We start from the raw sequence: 17,035 nt of genomic DNA, 5'->3' as shown, positions 1-17,035 counted from the left end.
CCAGGATAGAGAAGTTTTCAGTCATTATTTATTCAAATAGGTTGTTAGTCTTTTGCTCTCTCTGTCTTCTCCTTCTGGTACCCTTAGAATGTGCATGTCGTTAGGCTTGATATTGTTCCAGAGGTTTAAATTAGCTTGTTTTTAATTTTTTTTTCTTTTTGTTGTTCTGATTGGATGTTTTCTGCTACCATGTCTGTCAGTTTGCTGATTCTCTGCTTCGTCTAACTGCTATTAATTCCTCCTAATGTGTTTTTCATTTCAACTATTGTATTCTTCATTTTTGACTCTTTTTTTTTTTTTCTCTTGTTTAGAGTCCCATTGAGTTCATCTGTTCTTCCTCTAAGTTCATTGCCTATCCTTATAACCAGTATTTCGAACTCTGCATCTGGTAGATTGTCTCCTATTAGTTCTTTATCTGGAGTTTTGTCCTGGTTTTGTTTGTTTTCATTTGGGATATGTTTGTCTCCTCATTTTGGCTGACTCCATGTGTTCCTATGTATGGGTACACCTGCTATGTCTTCCAGTTATGGCAGAGTAGCCTTATATATTAGGTGTCCTGTGAACTCTGCTGGTGCAGTTTCCCTGTTTACCTGAGCCAGGGTGCTCCAGGAGTGTCCTTGTGTGCCCTTCTATTCTATTTTAGCCTTGATTGCTGTTGGCACATTTTTGGGTGGGATTGACCCTCAGACTGACTGGCTGTTCAAATTGCCGTGACTTCAGTGGACAAGCTGTTATGTGAAGGGATACCCCACGGAGTGGGAGTTGCTTTTCTGGAGTACTGGTGCCAGCCAAGTCAACCCTTTGTGTCATTTGTGGTCTGAAGCCAGCCACAGGGTGTGTTGGTTCTGGAGGCTCTTGGGAGAGGCTCCATTGCAGGCCAAGGTCAGTTTGTGCCCAGTTTGGGCCCACCTAGTGGGAGCTACAAAGTGATCTGTGGTTGGTTGCTGCTTGTGCTGGGCCTGGAGGTACTTGGGAGAGACTATGCTGCAAACTGAGGCTGCATGCCACCAGTACCAGGCTTGGAAACTTTGGTGGGCACTACAGTGTAACTGTGGTCAGCCTCCTCTTGTGCCAGGTTTGTGGCCACTTATTTGAAGCTATGTTCCAGGCCAACAATGGCTGCAGCATATGCCAGGCTTGGGGCCCCCTGATGGGAGTTACAATGCAAGTTGAGACAAGTTGCCTTTTTTGCCAGATTTAGGGTTGCGTAGCAGGAGGTACAGGGCAAGCCAAGGCCAACTGCTACTTCTTTGGGGTTTGTGTATTTTTGAGATTTTAGGAAAGTCTGCAGAGTGATCTGAGTCAGGCCAGAAAAAGCCACTGTAAGCATGTTGGGCCGAGCTTGTGAATTGGGTGGGGTGGGTTTCAGGGAATCATGAGGGCAGTGTGAACAGTGTTAGCCAGGTGAATGGAAAGCTCAGATTTGGTGCCTGCCTGCTGTGGGCCAGCTGAGTGGGGGGAGGGCACAACAAAAGAGCAATGTTGCTTGCCAGTGTTTTTGTACCCGGAGAGAGCTGTCCTGACCCATGCCCCTCTGCCCTCGTCCTGAAGTCAGTCAGTTTAGTTCCTCCTCATATGTCCCTGGCACTTGTTGAGCTGCCACCCTCTACCCTCTCTCCGACACAGGAACTCAAAGTGAGTGTGTCTGTGAGTTTCCACATCTGTGTGCAAGCCTCTCAAAGGGAATGCCTGGGACTCCAGCAACTCTCCATCTCAAGCAGATGCAATCCCTGCTAGTTTTCACAGCCCAGTGTTATGGGGACTCCTCCTCCCGACACTGGAGCCCTGGGCTGGGGCTGGGACACCTCACTCCTCAGGGTGTATGGAACTCCACAAATGAGATATCCCTCTTGATTCTTAATTGCCACACTGTGGGTGTGGGACCTGCCCATTCTGTGTCTCCATCCCTCTTACCAGTGTTCACATGGCTTCTTCTTTATATCCATAGGTATAGGACTTCTGTTCGGCTAGTCTTCATGGGGTTCTCAATAATGACTGTTTTATAATTTAGTTGTAATTTTGATGTGGTCATGGGAGGACATGGACACAGTGTTTACTTACTCCACCATCATGACCGGAAGTCAAAACCACTGTTACATCTTAGTGAACTGTCCTGTTTATATTTATGAAACATCTTTCTTGTATCTGTCAACACTCTCATCTTGAATTCTACTTTGTCTGGTTTTATATTAACATTCGAGTGTTCCTATGATTACTAGTTACATGGTGTGTCCTTTCCTATCCTTTTATTTTTAATGTTTTTGTTTTGTGTGTTTTTTATATGTGTGCTTTTGTAAATAGCAGTTGTCTTGCTTTTTTGTATAACCTGTCAAACTCTACCTTTTAATCTGTCCATTTCCATTTAGTGTAATTATTGGTATAGGTCGGCTTAATCTAAAGACTTGCTATTTACTTTGTTTTTGCCCCATTTATTTTCACTTTTACTTCCCTCATTCTTTTGGACTAATTGAGAATTTATCACTCTTCACTTGACTTTTAAACTATACATCTTTGGGTGTTGTTGTTTGTTTGTTTGTTTGTGGGGGGGTTTTTTTGCAGTTTTTTTAGTGATTACAGTGTGGATTCAGCAAATTATGGCCTATGGGACAAATTCAGCCAGCTACCTATTTTTGTGAATAGTTTTATTAGTACCTAGCCATATTCATTCTCTTATTGCCTATAGCTACTTTTATGCTATAGTGGCAGAGTTGAGTAGTTGCAACAGAGACTGTATGGCTGGAAAATCTTAAAATATTTACCGTCTGTCCTTTTAAAGAAAAAATTTGTAAGGCCTTGGTCTAGAACAACTCTAATAGAAATATAATGTGAGCCATATATGTAATTTTAAATCTTTTAGAAGCAACATTTAAAAAAGTTAAAAGAACAAGTAAAATTTGTTTTAATATACCCTAAACAAATATCTAACATATTGTAATATTTTGTTATAAAAATTATTTTAAAAATTTAAATATTTAACATTTTATATATTAAAATTGTCAAAATATGTTTTACATTAATAGCACATCTCAACTTGGACTAGCCATATTTCAAGCATTCAAGTCAAATGTGGCCAGTAACTACTGTATTAGCACAGCTCTAGAAATTGCAAGCACCGTTAACTTATCATCAGTCTATCTGGAGTTAAAATTTCACTTCACATATAAGACCCTTATAAAAATACGTGTATATTTCCATTTATCCTGCCATCTTTTGTTCTGTTGACATATGTTTTGCTTTTACAATAATATGTAATTTCTCAATGCATTGTTATTGTGCTTTAAAAAAGTCAGTTTTCTTTCAAAGAAATTAAGAAAGGAAGGGGGAATGAAGTTTGAAATACCCCCATATTTACTGTTATTGGAATTCTACAGACCTTTGATAGAACCAAGTTTACATTTGGCATCATTTCCCTTCCTAAAGAAATTCCTTTAATTGTGTAGATTTCCTAGAGACTAATTTTCTCAACTCTTGTCTGTCTGAAAGTATCTGTATTTCACCTTTGCTTTTTTTGGTGTGGGGAAAACTAGAATTATATTTTATTTCTGAATTCATTAATTGTAGACTCAGGAATTGCAAAAATAGAAAACTCCCATGTATGTTTCCCCCAATTAAATCATTGTATATAACCATACTGTGATTTTTAAAACCAGGAATTAACATTAGTATACTACTATAAAATACTATAATACTATAAAAGACTTTATTTGTTCACCGGTTTTTACATGCACGTGTGTGTTTGCGTGTGTATGTGTGTGTTCCTATGAGGGGAGTGTGTTCCTATTTAGTACATGTATCATGTAAAGACCACAATCATCCTACAGAACTGTTCCATGACCACAAAGAAACTCCCTTATGTTGCTTACTTCTTGAGTTATTTTTAATAATTTGTAGTTTTCTAAGAATTGGTGCATTTCATCTAAGCTGCCATAGTTTTATGTGTAGAATTACTCATAGTATTTATTCCCTTATTTAAATCCTGTAAATGTCTATGGGATCTGTAGTAGTATTTCTTTCTTTATTGGTTGTTTTCTTTTTTGGTCTGGTTTATCAATTTTATTGGTCTTTTTGCAGAACCAGCTTTTGTGTGTTTGATTTTTGCCTATTTTTCTGTTGTCAATTTTATTGATTTCTGCTCTTGGATTTTTCTTTTTCAAGTTTCTTGAGGTAGAAACTTAAGCCTCAATTATTGAATTGTGACTTTTCTTCTTTGCCAATATAAGTATTTAGTATTATAGATTTCCCTTCTAGCCCTGTGTTAGCTATGTCCCACATATTTTGAAATACTTTCATTCAGTTCAATATATTTTTATGTTTCTCATCATGGGTCTCTTTGACCGATTCAGAAAAGTGTTTTTAAAATTTTCAAGTGCTTGAAGATTTCCTCTATTATTTCTTTCCTTCAGCTTGATTTTGGTTTATTTTCCTTTTTCCAGTTTAGGTAGAAGGTTAGGCTATTAACTTGAACCCTTAATTTTTTTCTAATGTAAACATTTAATGCTATAAATGTCTTGCTAAGTGCCATTTTAACTGCATCCCATGAATCCCTATATATATTGTGGTTTTATTTTGCTTAATTAGTTCAACACATTTTGTACTTTCCCTTGAGACTTCTTTTGTGATGCCCTGGTTATTAAAAGTGTTTAATTTTCAAGTATTTGAAAATTTTTGTTATCTTTCTGTTATTGATTTCTAATTCATATTGTCTGAGAACATATTTTGTGTAATTTTATATTAAATTTGTTGAAGTTTTTTTTATGACTCAGGATATTGGTCTGTCTCGGTAAATGTTCCAGTTGCAATTGAAAAGAACATGTATTTCTCCTATTTAGGGGTGGAGTACTCTATAATTTTCAGTTACATCCCATTGGTTTTTGGTATCATTAAGTTCTTTTATAGCCTTGCTGATTTTCTCTAGTAGTTCTATTAATTACTACGAGTGTGGTTTTCTAGTTAGGAGGATGTGGCGTGCTGCCTCTTTGCTGTCATTTGTTTAATGCATGGCAGTGAGGGTCAACAGAGCTTCTCCCCTCAGTGTTTGAGGGTTGCTGTCTCTTTGCTCATGTTTGCTTAATGCAGGGTGCACCTGGTCAGTAGGACTCTACTGCACAGTCTCCGGTGGGTACAGGAGAGGCACTGCTTCTGCCTGTGTCCCCTACAGTCTGCATAGTACCTGGTGGGAAGGAGGGGTGCCACCTCAGTAGTGCAGGCTGGGAATCGTTGACATGGCCCTCTCTCATAATTTCCATAACATCCAGTGGGAAAGGATACTGCCTTGTTAGTGTGGAGATGGCCAGTAGGGCTCCACTCTGGTCTTCAGTGCTTAGTTGGGAAGGTAGGTGTGCTCCCTGGTTAGTACAGCATGGTGATACTTCACATGGCTCCACCCCAGCTTCCACAGAACCTGGTGGAAAGTGGGAGAGCTGCAGCTTCTTTCAGGGTTTCATGTAGAGTAGGTATAGTCAAAAGGGTTCTGTCCTATAGACCTGCCATCCCTCTAGTCCATTGCTTAGAGAAAGCAGGCTTTTTTGGGCCTTTTTCTTTTTTGTCTTTTTTTGTTTGTCTGTGCATATTGTTTCAGATTGTAGGCTGCTTTATGGCCCAGGCTGGGATACATACCCTATTTCTCCAAAAATAAGACCCGGTCTTACGTTAATTTTTGCTCCAAAAGACGCATTAGGGCGTATTTTCAGGGGATGTCTTATTTTTTCATGTACAACAATCTACATTTATTCAAATACAGTCATGTTATCTTCTTCTGGAACATCGTCATAATGTACTAAATGCGTCTGTCTGGCTGACAGTCTTAACTGGGGCTTATTTTTAGGGAAACACGTTACGATGAACCAAAAAGGGGACTTGGTGGTGAGAGACTAACAGCTAGCTCATTTCTCAAGTCCTGAGTCCCCATCCAGTCTGCCTTCTACAACTTTCAGAGTGAATTATTGATTTTTTGTCTGAAGTCTTGTTGTGAGGAATAGAGTAGAATGCTCTTACTCTGTCTTATCTGTTAATAAATGTCCCTCACCTTCGTTTTGAAGGCCTCATTGGGTATGGAATTTTTTTGTTATGAACTTTATAAAGATGTTTCCCTGCCTTCTTGGGTGTGTTTTTTTCTGATAAGAATTAGCAATTATTATTATCATTGATGCTGTATATAATGTATCTTTCCTCTGGCTACTTTTAAGATTTGCTTTTTTTTTTTAACTTTAGTTTTCTAGGCATGATTGTGTTGTGTGTATTCTGCTTTTAGTTCATTGAGCTTCTTTTATCTGTGGATTGATATATGTCATCAAATTAGGAAAGTTTCAGCTAGAATTTCGTTTCTTGCCTTAATCCCTCTTATTCTCTTTCTGAGATCCAAATACATGCAAGTTAGAATGCTTTACCTTTTCTAATATAATTGAGGCTGTGTTCATTTTTCAAATCAGTGTTTTATCTTTCATATACTGCACTTTGGATATTCTTTTGCTGGGCCTCTTGTTGGTTGTCAAATTAGCTGTTAAATCTAGCCAGTGAATTTTTCATTTCATGTATCATATTTTTCAGTTTTAGAAGTGCATTGTGTTTTCCATTTCTCTGCTGAGTCCCTCATCTGTTCACTAATTATGTTTAACTTTTCCATTAAGCCATTAAGTCCTTGAGCATATTTACGTAGATGTTTTGTTCTTGTTTGATAATTCTACCATCTGGGTTGTAGCTGAGTATATTTCTATTATTTTTTTTCTCTTAGCCATGGGTCACATTTTCCTGATCATGTGTAGTAAAGTTTTATTGTATGTTGAACACTATGGATGTTAAGTTCTTGTGATTCCAGCGTTTATCGCCTTCCTTTAAAGAGTACTGTTTTGGCCTGCCAGACAGTTAATTTATTAGTGGTTCGACTTTCTCATGTCCTGACTTGTTTAAACTTTTTTTGGGTGGTCTAAAATAAGTATCATCTTAAATTGTAGCGTTTTGGGGATCTGGGTTGTTTTCCTCTCCTCAAGATTCACAGCCTTGTGTTTTTTGTTTTTTTTTCTATGTCTGATAAATTGCAACATATATTTTGCCCAACTTTATTGTTGTATTTATTTCTTGGGGTTTCACAGCAGGTGGAGAGGTCTGGTGCCCATTACTCATGACCAGAACTAAAAGGGTATTCATATTTTTTCATAGCTTCCTAATTGATTCTGATGTGCATTCAAGACTAATCACTGCTCACAATGCAATATTTCTTAACAGCATCACTACTGGCATATTGGGCAGAGTTATTTGTTGTAAGGGTCTGTCCTGTACATTGTAGGACACCATCCCTGGCCTTATCCAATAGATGCCAATGGTGTGTCCTCTTAGTTGCGTCAACCAAAAATGTCTCCAAAAATTGGTAAATGTCCGTGAGGCAAATTTTCCCCAGGTTGAGAACTAGCTCTAGCAGAACAGATTATTGTATACCTTATGCCAATGCAATTCATAATGTGCTGTGACAACCAAGTGCACTGGCATCACCTGAAGCTTCTTAGAAACAGAAATCTAAGGTCTCACGTCAGACCTTCTGAATGAGATTGAAGCTTCTTAGAAACAGAAATCTAAGGTCTCACTTCAGACCTTCTGAATGAGATCTGCATCTTAACAAGATCTCAAAATGATTTGTGTGCTTTCTAACATTTGAAAAAGAATGCCATAGGCCAGCAAACTTTTTTTTAAAGGGCCAAATAGTAAATATTTTAGGCTTAAGGTCCAGTCATTGTCAGAACAATTCAACTCTGCCGTCATAGTGTAGGAGCAGCCACAGATAATCATAAACAAATGGGTATAGCTGTGTTCCAATAAAACTTTATTCAAAAAATATGTAGCTAGCCAATGAGCCACACACTTTTTTTTTCAATTACGGTAGACATTCAATATTATTTTATATTAGTTTCAGGTGTACAGCATAGTCATTAGACATTTATATAATTTATGAAGTAATCCCCCCAAATCCACAAGTATGTATGTAGGCACTATATATAACTTGTTACAATATTATTGACTATATTCTCTATGTTGTACTTTACATCCCCATGACTATTTTGTAACTACCAATTTGTAATTCTTAATCCCTTCATCTTTTTCACCCTGCCCCTAACCCCTCTCCCATCTGGCAACCATCAGTTTGTTCTCTGTATCTATGGGTCTCTTTCTGTTTTGTTTGTTCATTTATTTTGTTCCTTAGATTCCACATATAAGTGAAATCATATGGTTATTTGTTTTTCTCTGACTTATTTCACTTAGCATAATACCCTCTAGATCAGGGGTGTCCAAACTTTTTTCAACGTTTTTCACCAAGGGCCATATTTGGTAAAATACACAAACAGCAGGGCCACTCACTCGAGGTGAAGTGTATTGCCTCACCTGGTTTATTTAACTAAATACATTTTTGGAATTTGCTGCAGGTCAATAAAAAATGGATCGCAGGCCGCAATTGGTCCACAGGCCGCAGTTTGGACACCCCTGCTCTAGATTCATCCATGTTGCCCCAAATGGTAAGATTTCATTCTCTTTCATTGCCAAGGAATATTCCATTGTATATACGTACCACATCTTTATCCACTCATCTGTTAATGGTCACTTAGGTTGCCCCATATCTTGGCTATTGTAAGTAATGCTGAAATAAACATAGGGGTGCATACACCTTTTCGAATTAGTGTTTTGGATTTCTTAGGACAAATACCCAGAAGTGGAATTGCTGGGTCATAAGGTGGTCTTTTAATTTTAATTTTTTGAGGAATCCCCATACTGTTTTATATAGTGGCTGCACCAATTTGCTATCCCACCAGCAGTGCACAAGGGTTTTCTTTTTTCCACATCCTAATACTTGTTTATTGATTTATTGATGATTGCCATTCTGACAGGTGTGAAGTGATACCTCATTTTAGTTTGCATTTCTTTGATGATTGGTGACAGTGAACATCTTTTCATATCTGCCATATGTATGTCCTCTCTGGAGGAATATCTATCTATTCAGGTCCTTTGCCCATTTTTTAACTGGATTGTTTGTTTTTTTTGGTGTTGAGTTGAATAAGTTATTTATAAATTTTGGATATTGACACCTTATCAGATGTAGTGTCATTGGCAAATATCTTCTCCCATTTAGTTTTTCTTTTTGTTTTATTTATGGTTTCCTTTGCTGTGCAAAAACTTTTTAGTTTGGTGTAGTCCCATTTATTTTTGCCTTTGTTTCCTTTGCCCAAGGAGGTATGTCAGTAAAAATATTACTAAGAGCAATGTCAGATAATTTACTGCCTGTTTTCTTCTAGGAGTTTTATGGTTTGGGGTCTTACATTTGTAAGTCTTTAATCCATTTTGAGCTTATTCTTGTAATGGTCTACGAAGGTGGTCTAGTTTCATTTTTTTTGCATGTAACTGCCCAGTTTTCCCAAAACCATTTATTGAATAGACTGTCTTTACATAGGGTATTCTTGCATTCTTCATCATAATTGACCATAGGCGTGGGTTTATTTCTGAGCTATCTATTCTGTTCTATTGATCTATGATCTGTTTTGATCCCATTACCATACTATTTTAATTATTGTAGCCTTGAAGCATAGTTTAATATGAGGTATGAATGATACCTCCAACTTTGTTCTTCTTTCTCAAGATTGCTTTGACTATTCATGGTCTTTTGTGGTTCCATACAGATTTTAGGATTGTTTGTTCTACTTCTGTAAAAAATGCCCTTGGTACTGTATTTTGATAAGGATTACACTGAATATATAGATTGCTTTGGGTGATATGGACATTTTAATGGATGTTAATTCTTTCTATCCATGAGTATGGTATGGTACATGCTTCCATTTATTTGTATCTTCAGTTTCTTTCTTCAATGTCTTATAATTTTCCAAGTACAGTTCTTTTACCTCCTTGGTTAAATGTATTCCCTAGGTTTTTGTTTGTTTGTTTGCTGCAACTGTAAATGGGATTGTTTCTGAGTTTGTTATTAGTATATAAAAATGCAACCAATTTCTGAATATTAAAATTCATTTATCAGTTCTAACAGTTTTTTGGTGGAATCTTGAAGTTTTTCTATATGTAGCATTATGTCATCTGCAAATAATGAGTTTTACTTCTGTAACACACTTTTCTAAACCATGCCATAGACTATCCCACTCAGACCTCTCAGTATAGTGAAGACAACTGTTGGTTAAATTCTTAGACTAGATATATAGGTTACATAGATATTTCTGTCATGAAATTTCAGTAGCTTGACTTTTTTTACATAGGTGGGGATATCATCCACTTCCACATGTAAGTTATATATAAATGCTGTTTGTTAGCTTTCCAGTGATGTTCAGATTTCTTTTTCTTTGTAGAAAAAGAGTGTTTCATGGGCCCAAGGAAATAACTATTCACTTATTTTGCCTTTAGCAAATTGAGCTGATAAACTTTAGGAAAAGTGCATTAGTATGACTCTGTTAGCTCTAAAAAGTTAGTTATCTCTCAGTAACTTATTTTTAATAGAAAAGCTAAAAAGAACCTTCAAGACATCTCTTTTGTTTTATATACCTTACGTAGAAGTCATTTCTCAGCTAACGTCCTGCATCCTGAAAGTGACTTTGTTGGGGAGGGGGTGCTATTTGAAGAGTGCTACTGCGAATAATGCTGTGATGAACATGGGTATACAAATATCTCTTCAAGATGCTTTCAGTTCTTCTGAATATATGCCCAAAAGTGGGATTGCTGGATCATATGGTAATTCTATTTTTAATGTTTTGAGGAACCTCTGTAGTGTTTTCCATAATGACTGCAGCATTTTACATTCCTACCAGCAGTATACGAAGGTTCCAATTTCTCTATCTTCACCAAACTTGTTATTTTCTGTTCTTTTGATAATGGCCCTCCTAAAGGGTATACGATAACATCTCACTGTTGTTTTGATTTTACATTTCTCTTACTATTAGTGATGCTGAGCATCTTTTCAAAAACTTTTTGGCCATTTGCATATCTTTAGAGAATTGTCTATTCAAGTCCTTGGCTCAATTTTTTAATTGCTCATTGAGTTGGAAGTGTTATTTATGTATTCTGGATACAAGTCCTTTACTAGATATATGACTTGCAAAATGTTCTCCCAGTCTGTGGCTTGTATTTTAACTTTTAAGTAATGTACTTTAAATTACAAAAGTTTTAAATTTTGATGAATTATAATTTATCAATTTTTAAATTTGGGGTTCATGATTTTGGTGGTATATCTATGAACTCTTTGCCTAACCCTAGGTCACAAGGATTTTCTCCTTCCTATGTTTATTCTAAAAGTTTTATATTTCAGCTCTTGTATTTAAGTTTACAATTCATTTTTGGTCGATTGTTTATATATAATATGAGGTAGTGGTCCAAATTCATCTCTAACAGAGATTCTGAGACAGCTGGATATCCTTGCAAAGAGATGATCTGTCCCCACTGAATTGCCTTGATACGTGTGTTGGAAACCTATGTGAATTTCTGGACTTTTAATTGTATTCCATTGATCTGTATGCCTGTCCTTATGCCAGTACCATACTGTCTTGATTACTCTGGTTTTATAGTCAGTTTTGAAATTGAGAAGTGTGCTTCAACATTGTTCTTTTTCAAGGTTGTTTTAGCTATTTTGGGTCTTTTGTATTTACAAAACCTGCTGGGATTTTGATTGGGACTGTATTGAATCTGTAGATCAGTTTTGGGGAAAATTGGTATTTTGCTACTTAAACAGTAATTGTCCCATACAATCATAGCTCCTGGTCAGAGTTGCTAAGATCTGAATTCATATATATTAGGTCCTGACTGTGAGACAGGATCATTCCAGAAACTGAACTCTTAACAGCAGCTGATTCTTACTAGAGAAGCATGTTGCTTCTTGCCTTATAGGATTCCACAAATTCCTGATTTCTCCAAGTTTATTCATGATGGCTGGATAGCCTGATCCTGCTTGCCATACCATGTTCCATGTCCCCACCAAAGTACAAGGGTAATGTTTATCTTTGGCCACACCACTTGGCAAATTTTCTTGTGTGGTTCTAGGCATTCTGATTTAACACTGGTAGAACTTTAATTTGTACAGACTACCTGTTTCCTTTTTTGGCTAGGAGATAAGCATGAGCTTCTTTTCCTAGATCAACTTTCTGCACAAATAAGAATTTTTTTAACCAGCTGTCTTCTTGAGGTGTTATTGGAAGATGTCAACCTCCAGAGCACAGGCAGAAGGCTGGCTACCAGCCTATGCCACCCAGTAGGCGTGTAGCCATCTTGACCCCCAAGAATCACTGTATTAATGACCAAAGGCTTTCTAATTATGATTGAATCTGTTTTTCTGTCTTGCCAAGAAAATTGTTTTCATATTCTGTCTTATTTTTGGATTATAAATTGAGATGGCTCACTTACTGGATTAAAAGAACTAATCAACTTAACCAGATTTGACTGTCTGATGCTGGTTAACTATTAGGTTTGTGCAAAAGTAACTGCAGCTTAAAAGGTTAAAAAATTGCAAAAAAACAAGGTTAAAAAATTGCAATTACTTTGCATCAACCTCATATAAACTTCTAAAATCCAGGACAGAAAAATAAAAACATGAAAACTTTATTTAGCATTCTTATAGAGTACACAAAGTAAATAATTAGATAACAAATCTAATACATTATGTATGTATTTTCCCATAGGAAAGCACAAGGAGAAGACAAAAATATTGTAAGTCTCAAGAGTTTTTGAATGAAGTAAAAAGTTCTCCACAAATATCCAGCTATATACAGTTCCCAAAATCATTTTATGAACTCCATCATGATTTTACCAGTCCAGACACATTCAACAAGTCAAGATGTCCATCTTGGTATACAAGCACTTCTACGACTGCTATGGAAGTCACAGACTTAGAAAGTTCTACAGGACTGTGGCGTGCAATTTCCCAGTTTACTCTTAGTGAAGAGACAAAGGCAGATGTGTATTATTATGGCTTCACCATTGTTTTTCTTTTGGTGGTAGTATTTCTTGCTTTATATTTTCTCTGAAGATACCAAACAAAATCCTTTTTTTTAAGTTTCCAGTTCTTCAGTGTTACATTCTTATTTCAGGGCTTTCTCCCAGACATTTTCAAGGTAATTGGCTTATTAAAAGAGAATACATTTTAAACAAAGTAAGTTTGTGAACATTCTAAAAAAAAAGTTTCAGATCACCTAGCAAATCTAAAAAAGGGGTTGTTCTAAAGGGTTATAGTTTTTTTTTTATCAGAAGCAGTCTGAAAATTAAAATGTTATTGAAAATTAAAGTGTTATTGATATGAACAGTTATAAAAACTTTTCTTCTGTTCTTTAATACATAAAATAACAGATCTCAAAATTTTTAGATAAGCTGATATACTATATAGATATCTAACTTCTAAAACACGATTAAAAAGCTAAGGACATTTTATGAATGTGATTAATAATTTGCTTACCTTACTACAATATGGACATTCACCAAATATGATGTTAAAACTCTGTCTACTAGTCAGTAGTCCTCTCAACCACTAAGGATTTTAAAAAGAAGAAAGGGAGCAGTGTTAACATGATTACAGATAGTCCAAAAATCATTTTCTTTTTGAGTACATTATATTTGTATTCTAGAAGATTGACCTTCTTAATTTCCTTGACTAGAGATATGCTGAATAACAAGGGGAAACCAGCATGGTCTTCACATTAGGGGCCCTTGTAAGAATTTGATGAAAATTATTCATCATTTCTACCCCCAAAACAACGCATACAGGTCTACAGGGTTCAGACCTACCTAAATCCATCCATCACAAATGAAGAACTTTTGCTGTAAAAGATACCACAGGCTTTTGAAATTTTAGTTCTCAATCACCAGTAGAGGGTTCATTCTCAACCATTAATTACAAGTGCCTTGTGACTGACGGAGGCAGTTCATTTTTAAACATTAAATATTATAACCAAAGAAAGCACATGTTCCCTTAAGAGTATTTCTATAATTAAGGCCTGTTATTTTATGATTCTATAAGGCAACCGACTGACAGACATGTCTACCTCAGACATGTCTACCTCAGTTCTCCCTTGTTAAAGTGCAGATAGCACCAACAACTATGTCTAATCACAAAAATCAGATAGTGATATTAAGGAAGTCTTTGAAAATTGAAAGAACTTGACGGCTCTAAGGTATTTTATCATGTCAACTATGCCCTAAGATGAATGCTACAGAGAGCAAATTGACCTCAGGCAGGAGTGAAAGCAGATTTCACAAATAGTAAATAAAATGTCACTGACTAAGAGTACTGTGAGATATTCAGACCACAAAATGTGTTCTTCTCAAGACTAAAAGTGGGATTATTACATTTATTCTAAAGTGGAGCCTGAAAAGTAATGTACTCCACAGTGCTAGTTCCCTTTCACCTTATTGACGCCACTACTCCCACCTGGATGAGTCTACAGTTTGCATGTGGCTACATGAGGTATTTATGGAAAGATTCCAGTGTATGTGTCACTAAGCAGTCCATGAGTGTACTGTCATGGATACATTTCCCCCTTCTTGGTTACTTTGGGACATTTCTTCACTCCTGAGAAACCGTGATGAAGAAATGAAGCATGTGGACATCTGGAGTGAACCGGTAATATAGAAGCTAATGGCAAAAGATCATATTGAAACAGATTTTAGACTAAATATTTCACATACACATACTTCCTATGCCGTGTTAGCTGGAAAAAGTCCTGCTGCTGTTACTTTTATTTTACTCGTACCTCGTATAAGCATATTTGATGGAAAGGCTGTCCACACTGGGAGTTATCACACACTTGATCAGGAATGGCACCATCAAGCTGGTATGCATAACAAATTCCACAATCCATAGAAAAATCCTTCAAAAGAAACATTTATAAGAATGTGTGTTTACAACATACAAGATGGGATAAGAAAGAATGAACAATATAGTACAGACAATATTAAATTTTTATAAACACAGATTTTATAAAGGTAACTACTAGATTGCTATACAGAAAATAGTCACATTACTATTTAACACTTAAAAGCTATTTATATGAGAGTGCTTCCTCTTTCATCCAATAAATTATACACACAGATATGCAAAAAAATTCTATTTTTGGCTCACAAGATATTTAGGCTTAAGTAAATGTTGCCATAGTGTACATTAGTTAATGCCACTGTAGTATGTACAGATAGGAACTGATATTAGCTAGTGATTATTAAGTAAACTTCAAAACTCTGTAACTAAAGGGGAAAAAACAAACATCCCCACCATTTTAATGGTCTATACCGTAGCAGCTTTGTCAAAAATCAATTCTAAGTTTATTAATTTTCCATTGTCATGATATCTATTCAGTTTCTCAAAATCACACTGCCATCCCTCACAAACACTTACATCTAGCTAATTAGAACTTTATTTCAGTCATCCATATGCAGATACTATAGAAAATCCAAACATCTCATTAGCTACTTTGGACCTTTACCCTAGTTTTAATAATAAAGATGTCTGTCATTAATCACTTTACGGCTATGAAGACCATGAAAAAAGTACACTTATAACCACCAATCAAAGGTTAACAAGTTCTTTGATGCAACTGTTGCTTGCAGTTCAGACGTCTGTTATAATATTCTTCCAATTTCCTCACTTTCAGCCTCATTTATCTCTGTACTTAAAAGAACATTTAACTTGCAACACTGTTTGGAATATCAAGTACTGAAAAAACTTACAGATTTTTCCAGGATGGCACGAGCTGGAAAATCAATTTCTAAAACATCTTTCAAATTTTGTAACAGACTATTTTCTGGATCCCTGAAAGCATGAAAAACATTTTTTTTTGTTATTAAATTTGGTAAATCATAGAAAAGTAACAATTCTATTGCAAAGATACCTACCACAAATGTATGTTTCTGCTCAGCTTAATTCCTAGGGGTTTCACCACTTCAGAAATTAAAAAAAAAAAAAAAAGTTAATAATTTAGTGTTTGCTGTTCTCATTTTGTAAAACCAGATTTGGAACAGAATTTTATTTTTTTCAGTTGACATATAACATTTAGTTTTAGGTGTACACCATAATGATTTGGTATATGTATATACTGCGAAATAATTACTGCAAGTTTAGTTAGCATCCTTCACCACGGTAGTTTTTTTCCTTGTAATGAGAACTTAAGATCTGCTCTCTTAGCAACTTTCAAATATATAATACATTCTTGTTATATATAGAATTTATTTCTTAAATACTTAATTAGAAATTCTAAGTCATATATTTAAAAACAGAAAGTACACAGTTCAAAATGATGGGACATTTTCATTTAAAATAATTACCATTAATATTTTAGATTAATACTTTAACAGTAGTAAACAAGGATTTTACAGTTCTATTGCAACATTTAAATCTGAGATCTCACACCATGGTCAGCTCCAAGAAAGCAGCACTCCGGAAGCATGGTAGGATGTCTGGGGTCTACATCTATATTTATTGAAGCATTATTCCCTAGAATCAAAAAATATTAAAGTTTTTAAAAGTAGAACAGTTCATCAAACAAAATAAAGGCGTACCTGGCTGGGTACTTATTTCATTGTATACACAAGAGTAACCAAATGTTTTATAATTTTTTTTATAAATATTTCACTATATTATAGTAAACAAATTCTGAAATTATGATTATGACCAAAGATTTGGGGATCCAAAGTTTCAAAAAACAGAGTCAATCCATAAGTTAACATAATTAATTTAGATTGGAATCCTGGTCAGAATTCCATTAAAGTTTAAATAAAAAATTCTATGGAATGATAAAGATCTTTAGTACAAAAAAACCATAAACCACAAATTTAAGAAATATTGATCTAAATTAGTTTTGAAAAGTAAGACAGCTACTATGGTCAAAAGTATAAAAAGACTAGAAATATAATGAATGGTAAAAATAAGCATGCCTAAGATTTGGGTTTTATAAAGTTTTTATAATTCTTTCACTCCTTGTGAAGTTTTCTCCTATACATTAACGAAGGGTTCAATTCCTAGTAAATTGGAAACTTCCTGTACTAACAAAAACAACAACTAACCTTGCTTGCAGAATCTAAGAAAAAA

At 35.5% G+C, this 17,035-nt stretch overlaps 2 protein-coding genes and 1 pseudogene across 4 annotated transcripts in view; 1 reads left to right on the top strand and 2 right to left on the bottom strand.

The window, feature by feature from the left end:
- The window catches only part of VRK2 (VRK serine/threonine kinase 2), a 102,443-nt gene extending 89,417 nt beyond the window's left edge, over positions 1-13,026 (top strand). For 2 of the 3 annotated variants that reach the window (XM_033125074.1, XM_033125073.1), the window contains exons 13-14: positions 8,412-8,501; positions 12,645-13,026. In XM_033125074.1, the coding sequence (XP_032980965.1) occupies positions 8,412-8,501; positions 12,645-12,989 (435 nt within the window). In that variant the 3' untranslated portion in view covers positions 12,990-13,026. The remainder of the gene's footprint in view (positions 1-8,411; positions 8,502-12,644) is intronic. The other variant, XM_033125075.1, reaches the window with a different exon arrangement.
- On the bottom strand, positions 10,545-12,519 carry LOC117033280 (protein NipSnap homolog 2-like; annotated as a pseudogene).
- FANCL (FA complementation group L) overlaps positions 12,564-17,035 on the bottom strand; it is a 57,304-nt gene continuing 52,832 nt past the window's right edge. Inside the window, exons 9-14 of the mRNA XM_033125076.1 lie at positions 16,358-16,441; positions 15,844-15,889; positions 15,679-15,760; positions 14,709-14,825; positions 13,415-13,486; positions 12,564-13,084 (exon numbers count right to left, since the gene is read on the bottom strand). Of these exons, the coding sequence (XP_032980967.1) occupies positions 13,049-13,084; positions 13,415-13,486; positions 14,709-14,825; positions 15,679-15,760; positions 15,844-15,889; positions 16,358-16,441 (437 nt within the window). The 3' untranslated portion in view covers positions 12,564-13,048. The remainder of the gene's footprint in view (positions 13,085-13,414; positions 13,487-14,708; positions 14,826-15,678; positions 15,761-15,843; positions 15,890-16,357; positions 16,442-17,035) is intronic.

This window comes from Rhinolophus ferrumequinum, chromosome 13 (genome assembly GCF_004115265.2).
Source record: "Rhinolophus ferrumequinum isolate MPI-CBG mRhiFer1 chromosome 13, mRhiFer1_v1.p, whole genome shotgun sequence".
Taxonomy (NCBI): Eukaryota; Metazoa; Chordata; class Mammalia; order Chiroptera; family Rhinolophidae; genus Rhinolophus; species Rhinolophus ferrumequinum.
Note: the sequence above shows the minus strand (reverse complement) of the source record. Positions and strands in the feature narration are given on the sequence as shown.